The 23,929-nt window shown below is 43.6% G+C and overlaps 1 protein-coding gene across 1 annotated transcript in view; it reads left to right on the top strand.

Moving 5' to 3' along the window:
- The first annotated feature begins 4,804 nt into the window (after positions 1 to 4,804).
- Positions 4,805 to 23,929, top strand: part of shisa8b (shisa family member 8b) — a 37,294-nt gene continuing 18,169 nt past the window's right edge. The window contains exons 1-4 of the mRNA XM_014179619.2: positions 4,805 to 5,306; positions 5,637 to 6,340; positions 6,774 to 6,881; positions 19,521 to 19,639. Coding sequence (XP_014035094.2) covers positions 5,712 to 6,340; positions 6,774 to 6,881; positions 19,521 to 19,639 — 856 coding nt within the window. The 5' untranslated portion in view covers positions 4,805 to 5,306; positions 5,637 to 5,711. The remainder of the gene's footprint in view (positions 5,307 to 5,636; positions 6,341 to 6,773; positions 6,882 to 19,520; positions 19,640 to 23,929) is intronic.

Genomic DNA, 23,929 nt, shown 5'->3' on the forward strand with positions numbered 1-23,929 from the left:
GGGTATATGGCCAATATACCACGGCTAAGGACTGTTCTTAGGCACAACAATGCGGAGTGTATACCCGTGGTATATGGTCTCATATACCACGGCTTTCAGCCAATCAGCATTATGGGCTTGAACCACCCAGTTTATAATTGTAAATACGTAGTATTTGCGCAAGTGCATAACTATAGATAAATCCAACAGGAGAGTTTGAGTGATGAAAGTTGGACAGACGATCTCGAAATCTCTGTGCAAGAACTTCCAAAAACAAATGAGCTGTTATTATGTGCCAGATGTTAAGATTACAAACCCTTATAAACGGCCTATTTGCGAGATATACTTGTTATTTCAATAGGCATGGGATACTGACTAAAATCTGGGTTTATAATTGCAGTTCAACTTTGTCATGGTCTGCTGAGCTAGATGCAGGTAGGCTATAGGCCCTGATATGCCAACACACCAACGTCTAATTTCAGGGAAAAGTCCACAATGAAACTGACATTAAATGTGGAGAATGATTCATTTGCGATAGAGCTGTGACCATGATCACAATTGATAACTTCCAATTTAATGAACTAAACATAGCCTTTAATACTTTAATAATAACACAAGGCTACAACAACCATTATAGGCTTTTTGTTAAATCCGTTTGCCAGCTCCAGTGGCACAAATCGATTTGCAATGTCTCCAGTGATATTATAATTTCAATATATTTATTCTATCAAATGGTACGCTACACTTGATAGCCTACTGGATGGCCAACAGATGCCAATGTAGCCTATCATTCTCCACATTTAATGTCATTTTCATTGTGGACTTCTTCCCATGACACAAGCACTTGAAGGAGTTCCATAACTTCAATTTCAAATTTCCACTGGCAGCGCTCCAGACCCTAGAACTGAGCGTGAGTAAAACCCCTTAGCTTGATGCTGTTGTCCATAAAAAAAAGTCGACATTAGAATGCAGTTTACTTTAATAAATCACCTCTGAGCGAATTTTACTAAGGAGCTTTAGTGCGCCTAAAGTCGTTTTCCAATGCTTTGTTGCCGTTATTCCAGTTCTAGCGCGTTAATATGTTTTATGGGAAAATGGTGTCTCCATAGTGAACAATCTAAACAGCCTACCTACAACTGGTAAAAAAGTTGTCACGATGTGCGTATGTGCTGCTCTGTCTCCGTGACTCAACTGCCCTTGGTGCAGCACTCTATCAACCAGTGCTCTCAACGCACACACACCCCTCCGGCCCTCCCCCACTCCGGCCCTCCCCCTCTCCCCGACTCACTCATTCAATCACTCAGTAACAACAACAGCCTGCTCACTGCCTGATAGTCAGCAGCACCAGGTCACAGTGAAATATATATTTTTAAGATAAATGCCATTGCGGCCGCGGTGCAATTTAGAAGTAGCTCAAAAAACCCGTCACCCGCGACCAATGCATTTTCACCCGTTACATCGTTTGCGAAGTAGCCCAATTAGTAAAAAAAAACACGAACATGGCAACACTGATTTCAGAGTTAGACCTCTGGATTTAATCACACACTTGCACACACACACACACGCAAGCGCACACAATCACGCACTCACTCATACACACACAGACACACACACACTTTCTCTCTGCTCTTTTCTAAGGATTTCACCCTCCAGATGTTTGCTTTATCCTTTCTCCCCACTGTCACTTCTTTGTTGTTTTTGTCTATCCCTCCATCCTTGCTCTCGCTCTCTCTCCCTACAAACCTATCTGTCAGCCATCCTCTACTTGCATGGCTGCTGGAAGATGGTGGACATGCTGAGGAAATGATTAGTCGACAGGTGGGTGGTCTTTTTCTCCAGTCGTACAGGAGTAATAATGGCCTAGTGCACTGATTTGGTAAATATTGGTGTATATATATATATATATATATACTTTTTACATATTTTGGTGTGTTGCAGCCTTAATTTAAAATTGATTAAATTGAGATTTTGTTTCACTGGCCTACACACAATACCCAATAATGTCAAAGTGGAATTATGTTTTTCTAAATGTTTACAAATTAATAAAAAATTAAAAGCTGAAATGTCTTGAGTCAATAAGTATTCTACCCCTTTGTATTGGCAAGCCTAAATGAGTTCAGGAGTAAAAATGTGCTAAACAAGTCACATAATACACTGCATGAACTCACTCTGTGCTGTAATAGTGTTTAACATTATTCTATCTCATCTCTGCGCACCACACATAAAATGATCTGTAAAGTCCCTCAGTCGAGCAGTGCATTTCAAACACAGATTCAACCACAGAGACCAGGGAGGTTTTCCAATGCCTAGCAAAGAAGGGCACCTATTGGTAGATGGGTAAAACAAATAAAAAGCAGACAGTTAATATCCCTTTGAGCATGATGAAATTATTAATTACACTTTGGACAGTGTATCAATACACCCAGTCACTACAAAGATACAGGCATCCTTCCTAACTCAGTTTCCGAAGAGGAAAGAAAACGCCCAGGGATTTAGTTACAGAGTTTAATGGCTTTGATAGGAGAAAGCTGAGGATGGATCAACAACATTGTAGTTACTCCACATTACTAACCCAATTGACAGAGTGAAAAGACAGAAGTCTGTACAAAATAAAAATATTCCAAAACATGCATCCTGTTTGCAAAAAGGCACTAAAGTAAAACACCCCAAAAATGTGGCAAAGAAATTAACTTTATGTCCTGAATACAAAGTATTATAGTTGGGGCAAATCCAACACAAAATATAAATGAGTACCACTCTTTATATTTTCAAGCATGGTGGTGGCTGCATCATGTTATGGGTATTTTTGCGTTCTGCAAGGACTAGAGAGTTTTTTTTATAAAAAGAAATGAAATACAGCTAACCACAGTCAAAATCCTAGAGGAAAACCTGGTTCAGTCTGCTTTTCAACAGACACTGGGAGACAAATTCACCTTTCGGCAGGACAAAAACCTAAAACACAAGGCCAAATGTACACTGGAGTTGCTTACCAAGATGACTTTGAATGTTCCTCGGTGGCCTAGTTACAGACTTAAATCGTCTTGAAAATCTATGGCAGGACTTAAAAATGCCTGTTTAGCAATGATCAACAACCAACATGACAAAGCTTGAAGAATTTTAAAAAGAACAATGTGCAAAGAAAGCTCTTAGAGACTTACCCAGAAAGACTTACAGCTGTAATCGCTGTCGAAGGGGATTCTAACATGTATTGACTTAAGGGTGTGAATACTTATGTAAATGAGATGTTTCTGTATTTAATTTTCAATAAATTTGCTACAATTTAAAAAAATATGTTTTCACTTTGTTATCATGGGGTATTGTGTGTAGATGGGTGAGAGAGAAAAATATATTGAATCACTTTAGAATTCAGGCTGTAACACAACAAAATGTGGAATAAGTCAAGGGGAATGAATACTTTCTGAAGGCACTGTATCTGTCTTTCCTACAGCTTCATTTCTCTGTTCTCCTTTGCTCATAATCCCTTGCTCCCGTAGCCCTGTCATCCCGCTGCCTCTCTCTCTCGCTTTCCCCATTGGCCCAGTATCTCTCTTTTTCACTTTCAAGTCTCCAGTCCAATTTCTTCCTGCTTTTCCTCCCCCACTCTCATGTTGTACTTGCTATACACCCCCTGTTGTCCCCTATTCCCTCCTCTCTCTCTCTCTTTCTATTTATCTCTCTCTCTGACCAAGAAAGACCATACAAAGGAAGAGGTGAAGAGACACACACAGTCACTGAACTGCTTTGGTGGAAGTGAAAGTGTTGAGAAAGGAGAGGAAAGGGAGGATGGTGAAAGGGAAAGTAAAGGAGCGTAAAGAAGAGTAGAGCAACGGTTGAGGGAGAGCAAAAACCCTTGTCAATCTGTACCTGTTTATAATTTCAAACAATTTAGGTTTTGTATAATCCACACCGGGAGAAACTGTTCTAATCTGAGCTGGCGTCACTGTGTGTGCAGATATGCAGAGAGGAACACCAGTGCATCAGCTGCCGTCCAGGCTCTTGTCGATGGATTCCAGCTGCTGTGGTTTTGGCTGAAAGGCGGAGGGTATCGCTGTGGTCTCGCTCCAGGATGGAATTGGAAACAAACCAAACACATGGAGGATTCCAGAGTTGGAACTCTGGACCTAATCTGGCAGACTCTCTCTTTTTACATGCACGCACGCCCGCACGCCTGCACCGCCCGCCCCGCCCGCCCGCCCGCCCGCCCGCACGCACGCACGCACGCACGCACGCACGCACGCACGCACGCACGCACGCACACACACACACACACACACACACACACACACACACACACACACACACACACACACACACACACACACACACACACACACACACACACACACACACATACGAACACACTCACCCTCACATGCACACACTCATTCTCAGACACATGTATCTGCTCACCGTGTGAGGGGCTGTGTGACAGGGTGGAAAGAAATCGAATGAGTGTAGGACAAATGAGAAGCAGACTGAGAGATAACAAGAGCACCTGCAACTAAACAACAGGAGGGATTAAAACAGGTGTTAGCTGTCCACTGTCTGACTTTTAGCCCCATACCTTTAGACAGAGCAGAGCAAACACACACACACACTTATATACAGTACTTACTTAAAAACAGGGTCATTTGTGACAGAAAGTTAAGAACATCTCAGTTGTGCTCTCTTTTTATGTCTTCCACTACCCTCCTTCCTTCTCAGGGGATGATGTGAGCAGCAGGTTTATAGGATTGCCTCCCCTCCCTCACTCTCCCTCCCTTTCTCCCTTTCTCTCTCACTCTCTCTCTCTCTTTCTCTCTACTCTCACACTGTCTTGCTCTTCCTCTCCCTCTCTCTCTCTCGTTCATTGTGTTCAGCAGAGGGGATTGAATTTGGCTCCTGAACTGTTACGTTTTCACGGAGCTCAGAGCGAGTCGCATTCAACAGCACACACACACTCTCACGCACACACTCACACACACACACTCTCACACACACACTCGCACACACGCGCACACAGGCAGGATTGTCAGCAAGCGCAGCGCGGTGCTCTGTGGGATTGCAACCACAAGTGGACTGGTCTGGTCTGGACCTCCAAGCCACCCTCAAACACTGAGCTAGGAGGAGGAACAGGGAAACACTGCTTTAACGAGAGGAGAGGTCGCCTGTGGTGGACAAAGCTGCTACAAAACTACTTGGAGAATGGAAAAAACATAAGGAAAAATACAAACTCCTTTACCCTATAGAGAAAAATGCTGAGTAAAGTTTGTGGTTAATTGTTCATGGAATATACCCTGCTATATTGAAACTGCTGCTTTCTGTAAAGGCAATCTCAAAAGACAAAGGTAAGACAAACCTACTACGATGGTTCAGAGGATTTTAGTCCAGAGCATCAGATATTTTAGCTATTTTGCACTGTTCTGAGTAACCGGCATGCTTGTACCAAAACAAAAATGTAAAATCTACAAACACGCTCTGTCTGTTCCCATTATTCATAAATCGCGTATGTGAGTGATTGAACTATGGGTGAACAATTCAATTATGTTGAAAAACTATGGAACGTCAGTTAGTATTCATTTGTTTGAGACACAGGAACCACATACTTTAGAATTTTGGACTTTAGATTTTTCTTTGTTGTTTCTCCCCAAACTTGTTGGTCTGTCTCTGACTACAAGCCCTGCTCTGAGACTTTGACCTCTGGTCTGACCCACCATAGAGGACTGTTCTAAAGCCTCAGCTTGACACTGAGGATGGGGTTTACCATGGCAGCATGCCCCCTGTCCTGCCTCCTCCTCTTCCTATCCTTCATCCTGACGGGGCCCAGCCTGGCCCAGGACCTCACCAGCTCCACCACCACTGACTCGGACACTGTCCAAACCCAGACAGCCAATCAGACAGCTCCGATGACCCCCACCACGACGGAGCCCGTCACCACGTTAGTAACCACAGAGTTCAGCGGCGTGTCGACGCCCAGCGGCGACATCGCGGATGATGAGGATGCCATCCCTACCAAAGGCACCCGTTGCCAAGGTTACTACGATGTGATGGGCCAGTGGGACCCACCTTTCAACTGCAATATGGGTGTTTTCCTGTACTGCTGTGGCACCTGCTTCTACCGCTTCTGCTGCCAGTTCAGAGGGCAGCGGCTCGACCAGAGCATCTGCTCAAACTATGACACACCCATCTGGGCCAACACGGGCAAGCCCATCTCCACGGTGACCGATGGCCATGGTAACCAGGAGAGAGACCGCACCCATATGATTGTCTACATCATCTGTGGAGTGGTGGCCATCATGGTGCTGGTGGGCATCTTCACCAAACTGGGCCTGGAGAAGAGCAGGGGATCGGCAGGGGCGCAGAACGACCTCAGCAACTCCAGGTGAGGGAGTGTGTGTGTGTGTGTGTGTGTGTGTGTGTGTGTGTGTGTGTGTGTGTGTGTGTGTGTGTGTGTGTGTGTGTGTGTGTGTGTGTGTGTGTGTGTGTGTGTGTGTGTGTGTGTGTGTGTGTGTGTGTGTGTGTGTGTGTGTGTGTGTGTGTGTACATGTGGCTGCAACCATCAAATGAATCAGGCAAATTCCACTACATCATTGTCTTTTGGCAACTTTTAAAGAAATGTGTGTATTGTGTTGTCAGGGGAAACAAATAAATGTTTTCATGCCCATTGATAAGACATGATATGATTTGTGTATTTCATCAACATTTCAGGAAGCTACCTGATCACTTTAGGCTGTATTGTAATTACATTCATACACTGTCATGTTGAATATTGAAAGTAACTGCAGGGTGATGTTGTGTTTACCAACAATCTTTAGGGAATATGACCTGCTCCAGAAAGTGAGAGGGAGAGAGAGAGAGCGAGGAGAAGAAAGGCACAAAGGAAAAGAGACAAAGAGAGGAAGGAGATCACAATATGGCCAGAGGTACAGTATAGTAATCTATAGATATCAAGCAAAATCTGTTTACAGTACAAACCAAAAATTCCACATATACTTATCAAAACAAAACATTGAGGGGAAGTTTCAAGTATTCCAAGTAATGTATCATATTCCCCAATAGCTACAGTATGTACATCACATGACTTCTCATTCAGGCTTCATCTCACTGTACAGCGTTTTAGCCAGCGTCAGTCAGGTTAAATATCTGGTTCAGTGTTGTAGCAGAACCCCTGTTGTCTTTCCTCCTCTTCATCTCTCTTTCTTTTGTATTACACCTTTCTCTACTCTCTTCCGGCAGCCCTTGGGTTTTTGAGGTAATCAACGGAGGCAGGGCTGCAGGGGAGAAGAGATTTCGCCCCATCAGAATCTTTCTCTCACTCTCTCTCTCTCGCTCTCTCTCTCTTCCTTTCAAACTCCCTTTCTTTGTGTTGTTCTTTCCCCCCTTTCTCTCCCTTTCACGCTTTCTCTCCCTTTCACGCTTTCTCTCCCTTTGTCCTTTTCCCCTCTCTCACTCTCTCCTCCACTTCCCCTCGATCTCTCCCTTCTCTCGACTGCTGACTTGTGTTGCCTCTTTTACAGTATTGTCTATATTAGCCAATAGTTAATAACTCCTTCGTGGTTTCATATAACTCCACCTAGCCAATATTGAGATATGGAAATCTTCTAATGACCTCAACGATCCCCCTGTCATAAAAAAAGTGATTTAAATACATTTAATAAATAAATAAAAAGCCCAAAGGAATGTTTTTATTTCTCTCTGAAATCCATGTATATGCAGTAGTTATCCCGCAGGGAGTGAACAGTTGCTCTCGTACGAGGTCGTCTACATCTTCAGTTTGGATAAATATTCCCAGGATTTAATATTTTTCAGAGGTTAACACCTCTCAAAAATAGAACGCTCCCCGACTATATACACTCCTCGGCTGATTAACACTTCTTAACAGATTAACTGCCCTGGCCAGATTAGACTCGCACAGATTAAATAAACTTCTCTCAGATTACTGGAATACTGTCGCAACTCCTCTGCTGCCCAGTTATTACTCCTGGCTGGTCTAGCTGTGTTCATGCTCTAGAGGCCAACTAATTTCTACACAGACCATTTTGTCCATCTCTCTCTCTCTCTCTCTCTCTTTCCTTTCTTTCTCCCTCTTTCGACAACAGGCACCCTGCAGTGCTGCTCTATATGGCCCTTATTAGACCAGCATGGGGTGTCTGTGCTCTCACATCTGGTAGTCAGCTTCTACCAGGGCAGGTGTTAGTTCATTACTCCTCTCAATCCCCCTCTAAAACCTCACAGCAGTTAGCAGTGTACGGTCCATCACACACTGCTCCAATTCTTGATTCCCAAAGGACAGAATGTGCCACTCTACCCGCCCCCAGGTGATGCATGTCGAATCTAATGGAAGACATCAACTGGAAGGGACTTAAAACAAACAACAATGACATTCATCCTAAAAGGCATCATGCCTCACATACTGTCTAGTGATTTATAGTTCAAGAAGAATGATGATACTGACGTTTAGGTTGTGGTAGTGCATGGTTCAGATGGACACGGGCACCAGGCATGATAGCATGGCTAACAGTATCCACTTTACACCACCAAGGGGTGAGAATTAACATGGGGAAGAGAGAGGCCTGGTGGGGTGGTCCATTGATCTGATCTAAGTGTGTGTGTGTGTGTGCGTGCATGTGCCTGTACGCGCGCGTGTGTGTGTGAGAGGGACACACGGCAAGCCATTGGCCCTTTAGATATCATGTTATATAAACTAGGACTAAGATGGCTTCTAAAAGGGCTTGACCCTAGTTATACTGCTATGTCCTTCAATGAGGCAAATAAACAATAGAAATGTCAGAAAATAAACCTCAACAAATGTAATTGCTTTCCCAATTCCCACTCTACATTCTTCTTTGATGAGCTACACCTTTTATGTCGCCTTTCCTTTGCTGCTGAGTTTCAATGTGACTTTCAGTATTTTGTTGTAAAAAAAAACACACAAAAAAATAAATCGTAAAACACCCCTTCCTGCAGTAAAATGACCAAATTGCCATCTAGTGACCTCATGGGTGGAATGTTGCAAATCTTTTTCATAATTTCATAATTAATAAACATTGTTTGAAAGAAACATTGGATTTTCTGCAGGTTTTATGTCAAACGTTTTTGTAATAATTTCAGTCTTCTGTAATGTACAGTTTAATATCTGACATAGTACATGTGTCTTCTTTGTTTTAAGCCCAGAACCATATGTGTGAGGTGTGTACTTTTGTTTCAAAGTAGATTTGTTTGACTACCAAGAAACACTCTGTGTGACCCTGATTTAGCCCACTGCAGTAAAAGGTTAAAAGATGAGATCACCTGCCACCATGTGAAAAACGTGTTTGCACTGCGAGCAACTGTGATAGAAAAATTATGTATTTACCTGATTTGTTTGATATTAATAGTTAACGATTATATACTTGACTAATAGTAAGACATTTCTGTTCTATTAATGCTGTGTTTCTGTAAAGGTATGGTTTTCACTCTAGCTTCCTGCAGTTAGTCTGGGCGTATGGTCAAGTAAATGGGTTTTCCTAGAGATACCTTAAGCTGACAATGACTTTGTTATAAAAACCTAAAGCTGGCATTCCATAGACAAGATGTGGTGTGTGACCCGAGATAGAGATAGCCTGGAAGAGTTTTGAACAATCCCTCATTGTCTCATCTTCCTGTCATCTGGGAAACTAAGCCGGGATGGGGGTAAAACAACATCCGTGCGGATAACCAGGAGATGAACCAAGGTGGGTTATGATGCCCCCCGATCCGCAATGGGAGGGGTGGAACTAGCCCTGACTAAGCATTTTTAGGTCTCCTATATTTAAAAATATATATATTTATCCTTTATTTAACTAGGCAAGTCAGTTAAGAACACATTCTTATTTACAATGACGGCGTAGGAACAGTGGGTTAACTGCCTTGTTCAGGGGCAGAACGACAGATGTTTACCTTTCGGTTACTGGCCCAACGCTCTAACCACTAGGCTACCTGTTTCTTCATTATCAGTTAGGCTGCTCAGCCCAGCAGTCAAGAGTGTTGTGTTGACTAGTCTCATTATTGCAATAATTAATCAATATTAAATAAAGACGATTGTTTGCAGAAATGATAAAGTCTCTCTCAGTATGAATTTCCACGACACATCCCAAAGGAAGACGCAGACAGACAGACAGTTGGGTACTTATAGAACGCAGCACACCCCTCCTCTCCTTCTTCCTCTATCCTATCCCTCTATCATTCAGCTTTCCTTCAGGGTTGGTTTATGTTTGCTATGAGTGCGCTCTGATTTTATACACCCCTCTCCATCCATTCATCCTAGTCCAGCTGTGATGGATACTTAGTGACATTTACCTTCCCCTGACCTCCTCCTCGGGCTCTCCCTCTCACCCCTGGACAGACACACATGAGGGTCACTGCTCATTGACTCAGCTCCAAGGGGTTGAATTCTCATGTTACCCTTTTTTCTGAATATCACAACATGGAGCAGAATTGGATGTAAGGCAAGCTAGATACCACACTCTCAGTGAAACCAACACCAGGGGACTCTGTTGTGAGGCAAGAAAGAGAGAGAAAGTGTTGAGGTAGTATTAATGAATCATCTGTGCCCAGACCTGCCACTAGTTATAGCATATAGTGACCATGTATCCTGTGTTTGGCTGTCCATAGAGGACAGGTTAGTGTGCTTGTGAGTTTTAAAGACGGTTTCCTGTGTGGTTCTGCCTGGATGCCACTGCATGTTTTATGCCCAATTCCAAATCGATTTTTAACCTCTACCACCTCAGCACCTGTTTGGATCTGAAAAGATTAAATAGATAATATACAGGTTTAAACAGTATTTCCTGGAATCCTGTGTGCCACTGAATGTTTTTAATGATCAATTCCATATGGAACCCTAGCTTCTACCTTCTGAGCACTTGTTTAGATCTGCGTTCCATTAGGCAGTAGCATTGGGCAGCATGCCCAATATCATATTACAAACGCTAAAACCAATCTATTATTTTTAAATGAAGACTATAGAAATGATGGATAGGGGTCGATTTGGAATTGGTTATTGGTGTTCCCAATGTTTCTCTGAATGGGTGTACATGTTCCCATATGGCCGTAGAGTGCCACTGGGTGTATGTGAGTGCTGTAACCATAATCCAAACTGACAGGGGATTCTGAGTGAGATTTAACTGCATTGTTGATAGAGGGATGGAGAGGGGGAAATGAAGAGAGCGCTAGTGGGAAAGAAAAAGGAAAAGGGAGATAAAGGGAGAAAGAGATGAAGGGAGGGTAAGAGATAGAAAGATGGGGAAAGGGAGAGAGGGAGAAATATGGAGAGGGAAAGAGAAAGGGAGAAAGGCTGCGATGTACAGAGCGAGAGGGAGAGAGAGGCAGAGTGAGAGTGACATCACAAAGCATTGGGGCTGACACAGAAAGAGAGGTTAAGCATTGTTTTGGGAAAAGGTCAGCTGAGGTGACACACGTCCATAAACATACAAACACGAAAATACACATACACACTCCATCATAACTCATCAAGGCCTAATTTGTTTGCTGTAGTCTCCTTCCTGTCCATTGTTCTCTCGTTACTCTGTGCTCATCACCATCACGCCAATTTCAACAGTTCAAATGACACTATTCACACCGATTCCAAATCCAGGCCAGGGTATGATCCCGAAGTGCTCCATTGAAGTCTATGATAATAGTGCTGAAACTTAGAATTTCCAGATATCTTCATTGAGAATATGGTTTATGAATTCAAGGAGAAAACATTATGGCAGATAGTACAAGGACATCTCTGCTTTTGAAACTGCATACAGAGTTAATAAAAGGAGAAATTACATTAGTACTTTTTGGGGGGTAATTATTAAAAAAAACATTATTGTGATTTATCAGGGGTACTGCAGCACTCTCAGCACCCCTACTTCCCGTGGCTATGCTTTGTTTATTATTGTATTTTTATTTTTTTTATCTCTGAAGACCATCCAGTTTTGATTTCTATTTGCCATATATTTTCCAACTGTCCAGTTTCACAAAAATTCTGAACCTATGTACATTTTACGGACACAGTATATTTAGTTAATTAGTTATCTTGTTTTTAGTCCCACCCTTCAGCTCCACTCAACCCCTCCCATCTATCTCTGAACACCATCCAGTTACTCTATTTGCCATATATTTTTCTGTGCTGTGATGTTTCACAAAAGATTTTAACCTTTCTATTCTCATAGTTTCTACAGATTGTAAATTAAAGATACATTTTTTTGCTAAGAATATTATTATATTATTGATCAATATTATTGCTTTTCAAATCACCCAGCAGTGCTATTTGCAGAGTTAGCTCCAGGTAAATGTTTCAATTCTTCAGCCATTCTGTCACGTCCTGGCCAGTAAAAGGGGTTATTTGTCATTGTAGTTGGTCAAGGCGTGGCAGGGGGTGTTTGTTTTTGTGGTTGGGTATTGTGGGTTTAGGTTCTAGTTTTCTTATTTCTATGTTTATCTAGCTTTTCTAGTTCTATGTGAGTTTTGTCAATGACCTCCAATTAGAGGCAGCTGGTTGTTGTCTCTAATTGCAGGCCATATTTAGTTGTGTTTGTTTTCACTGGGTTTTGTGGGTGGTTGCTTCTAGTATAGTCTATGCACCTTACTGGACTGTTTTCATCGTTTGTTTTGTATTGATTAAGTGTTTTCTTTAATAAATAAGAGGATGAGCACTTTACCCACTGCGTTTTGGTCCCCCTTCAACGACGAGTGTTACAGAACCACCCACCAAAGAAGGACCAAGCAGCGGAGGAAGGAGCAGCAAGAGAGCTATTTGGAGTCCTGGACATGGGAGGAGATCCTGGATGGTAAAGGACCATGGCACCAGGCTGGGGAGTACCGGCACCCGAAGGAGGAGCTGGAGGAAGCTAAGAGGGAACGACGGAGGTATGAGGCATTATATCCTCCATTTCAGGAGGTGAGGAGACAGCCCCCCAAAAACATTTTGGGGGGGCATACGGGGAGTTGGGCTGAGTCAGGGGGGAGCCCTGACCTAACTTCCCGGGCGTACAGGGGAGAGCCGTGGAGCAAAGAGGAGCCAGTCAAGGAATCAAGCGAGGAGCTTGACGCGAGATTCCGGAGACAGGTACTGGCGGAAAGGGCACGAAGGAGCACCTGTGCTTACTATGGGGAGCAATGGAGCAAGCAAGCACCGTGTTATGCGGAGATACGCACGTATCGCCAGTGCGCAGCTACAGCCCGGTGCGCTTGGTGAAAGCTCCTCACAGGTGTCATGCTAGAGCCAGCATTGAGCCAGGACCCGTGATGCAAGTAGCAAGCATCAGACCACCTGTGAGGGTTCATGGCCCAGTGTATCCTGTTCCTGCTCCTCGTACTCTTCCTCCACTGCGTCAGCCCAGTCCAGTGCGTCCTGTTCCTGCTCTCCGCACTAGCCTTGAGGTGCGTGTTACTAGTCTGGCGCCTCCAAAGCCAGTCCCACGCATCAGGCCTCCAGTGCGCCTGCCCAGTCCAGTACATCCTGTTCCTGCTCCTCGCACTAGCCCTGGGGTGCGTGTTACTAGTCTGGCGCCTCCAAAGCCAGTCCCACGCATCAGGCCTCCAGTGCGCCTGCCCAGCCCAGTATGTCCTGTTCCTGCTCCTCGCACTAGCCCTGTGGTACGGGTTACTAGTCTGGCGCCTCCTAAGCCAGCCCCACGCATCAGGCCTCCAGTGCGCAGTCCCAGTCCAGAGCTTCCGGCGACAGTTTCCCGTCTAGAGCTTCCGGCGACAGTTCCCCGTCCAGAGCTTCCGGCGACAGTTCCCCGTCCAGAGCTTCCGGCGACAGTTCCCCGCCCAGAGCTTCCGGCGACAGTTCCCCGTCCAGAGCTTCCGGCAATAGTTCCCCGTCCAGAGCTTCCGGCGACAGTTCCCCGTCCAGTGCTTCCGGCGACGTCCTACAGTCTGGAACCGACAGAGATGGCCTACAGTCCGGAACCGACAGAGACGGCCTACAGTCCGGAACCGACAGAGACGGCCTACAGTCCGGAACCGACAGAGACGGCCTACAGTCCGGAACCGACAGAGACGGCCTACAGTCCGGAACCGACAGAGACGGCCTACAGTCCGGAACCGGCAGAGACGGCCTACAGTCCGGAACCGGCAGAGACGGCCTACAGTCCGGAGCCTGCAGAGACGCTCCTCAGCCCAGGGCCTCCAGCGACGCCTCTCAGCCCGGGGCCTCCAGCGACGCTCCCCAGTCAGGAGCCTCCAGAGACGCTCCCCAGCATTGAGCCTCCAGCGACGCTCCTCAGCCAGGAGCCTCCAGCGACTCCCCTCAGCCAGGGGCCTCCAGCGACGCCCCTCAGCCCGGGGCCTCCAGCGACGCCTCTCAGCCCGGGGCCTCCAGCGACGCCCCTCAGCCAGGAGCCTCCAGCGACGCCCCACAGCCAGGAGCCTCCAGCGACACCTCTCAGCCAGGGGTCTCCAGCGACGCCTCTCAGCCCGACGCCTCCAGTGATGCCGCGCAGCCAAGAGTCTGCTGAATGGGAGCTATGGCCAGAGCCACCTCCGTGGTGGGAGGATTGGGAAGGGGGATGAAGCACAGGAACCGTCGTTGACGGTGGCCACCCTCCCTTCCCTCGCTTTAGGTTTGGGGTTGTTTTTGTGGGTTTTATTTTGAGGTGCATTCGGGGTCTGCACCTTTGGGGGGCGGGGGTACTGTCACGTCCTGGCCAGTAAAAGGGGTTATTTGTCATTGTAGTTGGTCAGGGTGTGGCAGGGGGTGTTTGTTTTGTGTGGTTGGGTATTGTGGGTTTAGGTTCTAGTTTTCATATTTCTATGTTTATCTAGCTTTTCTAGTTCTATGTGAGTTTTGTCAATGACCTCCATTTAGAGACAGCTGGTTGTTGTTGTCTCTAATTGCAGGCCATATTTAGTTGTGTTTGTTTTCGCTGGGTTTTGTGGGTGGTTGTTTCTAGTATAGTCTATGCACCTTACTGGACTGTTTTCGTCGTTTGTTTTGTATTGATTAAGTGTTTTCTTTAATAAATAAGAGGATGAGCACTTTGCCCGCTGCATTTTGGTCCCCCTTCAACGACGAGTGTTACACATTCCTGAACTTGTGACCAAAAACAAGAAACAAGCAATGTGGACAGTACCAAAACAAATTATCTAATGATTCTGGCTCTACGCAGCAAAATCTTCAGAACTGGGATGGTTGTGTCCCCCATATATATAACATTCTAAGAGTTGAAATTATTTTTTGTGTGTCAGTTCATAAACCACGTGCCATGGAATCGGTACATCGAAAATCTCTTCCCAACTATTTTGTAATATATATGGCGTAGCTGTCAATATTTTGGTCTTCAAATGAAACTGATATACTTTTTTACTTATCACAATTTTCTTTAACCAATTTTGATCTTTAATGCAGGGCCGACAGACAAGTTCCTTACTTTCTCCCCCTTCTACTTGCCTCTTCCATTTTTGCTTTAATGCTGCAATTAGTTGGTTGTAATTTTGGATAGAGCAGACATTTCCATATATTTTTGTAAGATGCATGTGTGGCATAACTCCACCAGTCCTATTTATGATATGCTAGTACATTAGTTTACAGGGCTAGATTCCCTTATCATTAGAGTGGGGACTGTGCTGGGCTGGAAGCCGTGGTGGTGAATGACGAAGAGTAGGACTGAGTGTTGCTAATTAGCCATCTTCCTTCCTGATATGGGAGGAGGGGTAATTGATTGTTACACAGCATTAGGAGGCTCTCCTTGTAATTCGATATGATGCGCTTTCACCACAAAGGATTAGCGATGATGATATCACGAAAGCTCTGACGCAGGAAGTCAGATATAAGAGGCTATAGATACAGAGGCTACGTCTCAAATGGCACCCTATTCCGTATATAGTTCACCACGGGGTATGATCAAAAGTAATGCACTATATAGGGAATAGGGTGCTATGTGGCACGCATACAGAGACTGACCTGTATGTAGGCTGGGCTACGTGTCCTCAGTGATGCTCAATGCTGTGACCTTCCCTGCCCTCCAGGAGAAAGACATAATCCTATTGTTTCTCATTGATAGCAAGACGGTCATGTCTTTAATAACTGAATGACTTGTGATGTTATCATGAAGTTACTGGGATTCAAGTGGAATGGAGGATTATACCTTATGTTTTGTTTCTCACCTCCATGATCTTAAAGATACTGTATTGTTTTGATTTGATAGACAAACGCACTGTAGGCTGAGTCCCAAATGAGTGGGCAGTAATGATTAACATCTCTTGTTCCAATTTATTAACAGGTTTTTTATATCCCGTACTGATGGCCAAATAGGATTTTTGACTAAGTAAAAATAAAGTAAGAGAAGGGTATGAAAATAGTGTTCTCGATTTTTAACAACTATATTATTAAGGGCTCTGACAATTTGTTCATTTGTTCTACCTTACCGTAGTCTTTTAATTATAATTTCATCCTAATTTACATCAAACACACATTAGGCTAGTAGGAAATGGAGGACCGAGCATGCCCCCCATTCTCATCGACGGGGCTGTAGTGGAGCAGGTTGAGAGCTTCAAGTTCCTTGGTGTCCACATCACCAACAAACTACAATGGTCCAAACACACCAAGACAGTCGTGAAGAGGGCACGACAAAGCCTATTCCCCCTCAGGAAACTAAAAAGATTTGGTATGGGTCCTCAGATCCTCAAAAGGTTCTACAGCTGCAACATCGAGACCATCCTGACTGGTTGCATCACTGCCTGGTACGGCAATTGCTCGGCCTCCGACCGCAAGGCACTACAGAGGGTAGTGCGTACGGCCCAGTACATCACTGGGGCTAAGCTGCCTGTCATCCAGCACCTCTACACCAGGCGGTGCCAGAGGAAGGCCCTAAAAATTGTCTAAGACCCCAGCCACCCCAGTCATAGACTGTTCTCTCTACTACCGCATGGCAAGCGGTACCAGAGTGCCAAGTCTAGGACAAAAAGGCTTCTCAACAGTTTTTACCCCTAGCCATAAGACTCCTGAACAGGTAATCAAATGGCTACCCAGACTATTTGCATTGTGTGCTCCTCCCAACCCCTCTTTTACGCTGCTGCTACTCTCTGTTTATCATATATGCATAGTAACTTTAACTATACATTCATGTACATACTACCTCAATTGGCCCGGCCAACCAGTTCCCCCGCACATTGGCTAACCGGGCTATCTGCATTGTGTCCCGCCACCTACCACCCGCCAACCCCTCTTTTATGCTACTGCTACTCTCTGTTTATCATATATGCTTAGTCACTTTAACTATATCTGCATGTACATACAACCTCAATCAGCCCGACTAACTGGTGCCTGTATATAGCCTCGCTACTGTTATAGCCTCGCTACTGTTATAGCCTCGCTACTGTATATAGCCTCGCTACTGTTATTTTTCACTGTCTTTTTTACTGTTGTTTTTCACTGTTGTTTTTATTTCTTTACATACCTATTGTTCACCTAATACCTTTTTTGCACTGTTGGTTAGAGCCTAGCAGTAAGCATTTCACTGTAAGGTCTACACCTGTTGTATTCGGCGCATGTGACAAATAAACGTTGATTTGATTTGATTAGTGTACATTTAGGGTATAACTTCCACATAGATAGAGCCTGAAATGGAAGTTCAATTTAGCCTCTAGAAATGCCCTAAATGCCCAGAGATAAAAGCAGTTTTGTTAAAAGCCTTAATCAGCAAGTTGTTTAGTAGCGAGCCAAAAGAAGAGAGAACCAAGCCCTAGGCAGTGTCAGCTAGTGAGTAAGAGACAACATGAGGTAGTGAGGGAACGACAGTAACGTAGGTTTAGAAAGAGAAATAAAGTAAAAGAGAGTGACATTAGAGAGGGTGGAGAGAAAGAGAGAATGGAATATTTAGAGATTTAGGTGGCTTGAAAGAGAGAATTTTTATTTATTTAAAGAAATACCTTTATTGGCCCAGTAGTTACACAATTTGAGCACAATCTTTTCTTAATTTTACCGGAACCAAAAAGTTAAAACCAAGCCCCTGTCTTCATCCACTGTACACGGAACCCCCTTGAAGCCCTACACCTCTGCGAAGTCCCCCAGGCGATTCACCAGTCTACTAGCCTAGAATACACTAAATTCTTCTGCTGCTCTGTCTTTCACTACATACTTTAGGCTGAGACTGCCATCGTTGAAGTCATTTGTCGTGACGAGGGGCACGACTAGTGTTGTACTGTACAAAACAAAGTCATCAGCGATTGGTACTACTTAAGTAGTTTTTTGGGGTATCTGTACTTTACTTTACTATTTATATTTTTGACATCTTTTACTTCAATACGTTCCAAAACAAAATAATGTACATTTTACTCCGTACATTTTCTCTTACACCCAAAAGTACTTGTTACATTTTTAATAGTAGGGCAGGAAAAATTGTCAAATTCACACACTTATCAAGATCCCTGGTCATCCCTATTCCACTGATCTGGCAGACTCACTAAACACAAATGCTTTGTTTATAAATTATGTCTGAGTGTTGGAACATGCCCCTGGCTATCCGTAATCTTTTTTTTTAAATGGTGCCGTCTGGTTTGCTTAATATAGGGAATTTTAAATGATTTATACTTTTATTTTTACTTTCAATACTTAAGTATATTTTAGCAATCACATTTACTTTTGATACTTAAGTATATTTAAAACCAAATACTTTTAGACTTTTACTCAAGTAGTTTTTTAGTGGGTGACTTTACTTTTACTCAAGTATGACAATTGGGTACTTTTTCCTCCGCTGGGAAGGAGTCCCTGTAGACAAGACATTTTTACCATCTGAAAACAGCCAGCAATCATGTCTGACATCAACATTTCTTCCCTCTCAGCACGCCACCACAGCACTCCCCTTAGGGGCAGAATTTGGCAGTCCCACACACATATCACACCTACACACTGTCCCACTCAGCAGTTCCAATGGGCCCGGGCAAATTCACGTGATACCCTTCCCACATTTATACACATTCCTGGCACATAATGTACTGTACAGATAACCACAGCCCAGGGGAAGGTCAATCTGTTCAGGAAAGTCCTCCCAGGAGAAGAGAGGAGAGGAGAGCTCTGACTCCCCACCCTTCCTGAGGTCTGGGTCCGTGGGACACAAACACACAGAGAAAGAGAGATGATGTCTTTCAGTACAGCAGTGTGTTCCCTTACACACAGCTCAATGACGTGACAGTGTGTTTTAGGGTATTTATGAGTGTGACACTGTGTGCCTGATAAGATTACACGCAATTAAAGTGGCCCATTTTCAGTGTCAGTCTCTCTCTCTCTCCCACCTCTCTCTCTCCCTCTCTCTCTCTCCAGATTATATTCACACACACTCAGCCCAATTCTCTGGCTCCTATCACTTTCTCCCATGTTCCCCTGCAGTGCTGCTGTTCTTATTTTTGGCTTTGACTAAGCCTACAGTCACACACAGTGGCCAGCTATGGGGAGATATTTGCCCAGGAGTTTAGGGTTAGGCCTTGGGTCGATTGCCTATAACCACGGGATCAGCTGGTTCAATCCCCACTCACTGTTCCTACTCAATCACCACACATGTAGAGAGTCATTCTAAAGTCTAACTGTAATATGTGTGTCTGTCCATTCACAGGACCCTGACAGAGCTTCTGAAGCAGCCCAGAGGAGAGGTTAGCTCAGTGGACAGCACAATCACCAATCCCCCTATCGAAACCAACTACATCTCAGCTAGGATGCTACGCAGCCGCAGCGGTAAGCACAGCTACTCAGCACACATGCACAGTGGTGTAAAGTACTTAAGTAAAAATACTTTAAAGTACTACTTAAGTCGTTTTTTGGGGTACCTGTACTTTACTTTATTATTTATATTTTTGACTACTTTAAGTTTTACTTCACTACGTTCCTTAAGAAAATATTGTACTTTTTACTCCTTACATTTTCCCTGACACCCAATACATTTTGCAGGCTTAGCAGGACAGGAAAATAGTCCAATTCACGCAGTTATCAAGAGAACATCCCTAGTCATCCCTACTGCCTCTGATCTGACACGCTCACTAAACCAACATGCTTTGTTTGTAAATTATGTCTGAGTGTTGGAGTGTGCCCCTGGCTTTCTGTAAATTAGAAAACCAGAAAATGGTGCCATCTGGTTTGCTTAATATAGGGAATTTGAAATGATTTATTTTTTGATACTTAAGTATATTTTAAACCAAATACTTTTAGAGTTTTACTCAAGTAGAATTTTACTGGGTGACTTATACATTTACTTGAGTCATTTTCTATTAAGGTATCTTTATTTTTACTCAAGTATGACAGTTTTCCACCACTGCATAGGCACAGGCACAGGCACAGGCACAGGCACAGGCACAGGCACACGCTAACAAATTCTCTCACTGTACTTTTGCTTGATGGGAAAACTTTACCAAACAGCCCCTTCTCTTCTCTTGCATCACTAAAGCAGCCAGACCAAACACTGCCGTTTCAGTGCTGAGTAAAACCTAGCTGACTCATTAGTGTAGTTACAGGATGAGGGTCTAGGGGTCACTTATAACCCTACACCCAAACACACTATGACTTATTCGAGGTATTCAGAGCGGAGCACAACTCAGTCCATCCTATTATAGGATCACGAAATGATTCACGAAATGATTCTCCACATATTTAACATCTGTACTGTTGATGTACCACATGATTTCTGGAGACTTCTTTCAATGACTAAAGAAATGACATGTATTTGTACATACTTCACTAGTTTCCGGCTGTGTATGCATCACAATATGCATGTATGTGTGTGTAGCTACCGTAGAATAATAATGACACATTCTAATTCAATGGTGTGTACACTGTGCTGATAGTGGCGTCAAGTTAACACAAAGCATGCCGTAGTGGTTGATAACATCAGTGAGGCATCAATTTGGAGAGCTCCTTGTCTGATAGTGGCAACAACAGATACTACTCACATCAAGGAGATAAGGAACTAGGGGGTGGAGAAGAAAACCAGGGACAGCACTGTCGTGTCTTTGGCATCATTAAACGGAAGACTTATTTTTATCAAAAATTCTCTGTAATTATTATTACGTGATTAAACTAACTTAATCATGTAACTGTAATTAACTAGGAAATCTGGGCACCAAGGAAAATATTCAGATTACAAAGTTATAATTTTCCTAATATAACTTTCAGATATTTTAATATCTGATCAATTAGTCTTCTAATTAATGAATTATTCTTTACCTCACGTTAGTCTCATTCCAAACGTCGTAAATTGTTGGTTATCTGCACGAACCCACTCTTCATTATGAGTCATCCATACATCAATTGTCTTAAAATAATTTATTTATTAACTTACTAAATAATCACAGAAATGCACAAACAAACAGTAGATATAGTTACAAGGAAATTATAGCGGATGTGCCCTAGTTGGCTAAACTGGCATGGCGACTTGGTGGACAAAAGTGAAGTGGGGGTCGACTGAGATAAAACACACTACAAAGTTGATAATTATAACAATTGAAATGCTAATCCTTTGCACATGAACGTTCAATGATACCGAATTCCTAGCTGCAGACTAGTAATTAGTATCAAAGATTTGTTATTATTCTGTCGGTTCGATAGTCTGAGTTAACCACGTGGTATGGTTAAGAATTCAGCAATGGGCTCAAACCTTAGCCCTCTCGTAATTGAGAGAAGCTTGGTCTCTACTCAAACCTTAGCCCTCTTGTAATTGAGAGAAGCATGGTCTAAAGATAAATTCCCAAGGTGGGGGTTATATTCGGAAGAGCAGAAAGGGGCTGTCCCACAATGCCAGATCAATGTCTGTGCTCATGGGGGCGGGCCTATGATTTAGTTAAACTCCAAAGGGAATTGGAGTTTCCTTCATTAAACAGTTTAAAATCACATTACAGAATTTCACAAATAGTTTCATCTTTACTCATTCATTTTATACAACAATTAGATGCACGCCTCATAACTGAGACTCTTGTATAAACAGGGTTATGGTAATGTGGCTGTATTGTCTCTCATGAGTTTCACAAAATTGTACCAAACGGACCAGTTCGTAGCTGGCTACTTCACTGACCGTTTATACATTCTCCAGAACATGAATATTGTTCAGTTCTCAAGTTCTGTGAGGTGGAAGAAGTTCCTTTGTTCTCTCTATGAAAACTCACTCTCTCTCTATACTGTCTGGCCATGAGGAAGAATCTCCTCCAGGAATTTATGACCTGCCTAACAGCAGCCTGGGTGTAGGAGAGAGAGAGAGAGGGAGATGGTGCAGAGAGAGGGGGATGGTGCTCACTGTACCCAAAGAGGGCAACGTCATGACAGCACCATCCTCAGTAAATAGGCCACCTGTACGATACACATGGTAAACTGGTAAACATCAATAACGAAACCGGCAACAATCACCATGCAAACTCAACTAGCCAGCCCACCAGAACATCCATCCACAAGGGGCATGTGCCAATTCTATACATCCAGATGTATGTATGTGTGTGTGGATGTGTGTGTGTGACAGAGCGAGAGACAGAGAGGGGTGTGAGAGAGAGAGGGGTGGTGGGGAGTGTTTGATCTAAGAGGCCCCCTAACTTTTCCCCCACCCCTCCAGCTGACAGTGCATCCATAGACCTAGGTTAAAGAGAATACACACATCACACACACACAAATATGTACACACATCACACACACTGGTCTGCTCACACTCAATCCCCAAAAAACCTTTGGATCTCAGACCAGCCACAGTCTTTTCTGTGATCCCCACTCAAAACACACACACAAACACATACACACATCAAGGATCTGTATTACTGTGTGTTGATGAAGGCCTTGGCTGTAGCACTAGAGATTGGTCTTGGATCATCTGCGCAAATGCAGTTTAGTGGATTACACGCACACACACGGCACAGCGCTCCTCCAGTCTTGAGGATTTGGGCCGTCGGTGATGTATTATTTACGGTGAGAACCGTAGACTCCGCTAGGCTCACCAATCCCTCTTTTTACTCCTCTTTTCCCTCCTTTCTTCTTTCTAAAGGATTTCAGTTTGACACACCAGTGCTTCTGGTTTATAGTTCTGTCACTGCTCTAATCTCACTCTGTCTCAGAGTGTGGGATTGGCACAGTTGTCAGGCGAATTTAAAAGGTCTGGCTCTGAAGGTGATGTTGTTAAAATGCTGTGGTTTGAATAACCTGTCACATCCTGACCATAGTAAGATGTTATTTTCTATGGTAGAGTAGGTCAGGGCATGACAGGGGGGTTTTGTGTTTTCTATGTTTTCTATATCTATGTTTAGTACTAGTTTTCTATTTCTATGTTGTTGTTTTTTTAGATGATCTCCAATTAGAGGCAGCTGGTCCTCATTGTCTCTAAAGTAGGGTTTTTTCCACCTGTGTTTGTGGGTAGTTGTATTCTGTTTAGTCTTCAGTACCTGACAGAACTATGAGCTGATCGTTTTTCGCTTTTGTTATTTTCTTTAGTGTTCTGTGTTAAAATAAAAAGTCATTATGAGCACTCAACACGCTGCGCTTTGGTCCCCATCGCTACGACAGTCGTTACATAACCTCTGTCCTCTCAATTGACTGTTAAGGGTCATCCCTTTCTGTTTCTCACTTAGCTGAGTGGGACATTATAGTACATTATGGCGCCAAACAGTATTGGCTTTTCCAGTGGGGAGGGAAATAGATGCTTTGATAAAAGAAAGAGATGCTTTGGGAAAAGAAAGAGATGCTTTGATAAAAGAAAGAGATGCTTTGATAAAAGAAAGAGATGCTTTGGGAAAAGAAAGAGATGCTTTGGGAAAAGAAAGATGCTTTGGGAAAAGAAAGAGATGCTTTGGGAAAAGAAAGAGATGCTTTGATAAAAGAAAGAGATGCTTTGATAAAAGAAAGATGCTTTGGGAAAAGAAAGAGATGCTTTGGGAAAAGAAAGAGATGCTTTGGGAAAAGAAAGAGATGCTTTGATAAAAGAAAGATGCTTTGGGAAAAGAAAGAGATGCTTTGGGAAAAGAAAGAGATGCTTTGGGAAAAGAAAGAGATGCTTTGATAAAA

This window comes from Salmo salar, chromosome ssa28 (genome assembly GCF_905237065.1).
Source record: "Salmo salar chromosome ssa28, Ssal_v3.1, whole genome shotgun sequence".
Classification (NCBI taxonomy): domain Eukaryota; kingdom Metazoa; phylum Chordata; class Actinopteri; order Salmoniformes; family Salmonidae; genus Salmo; species Salmo salar.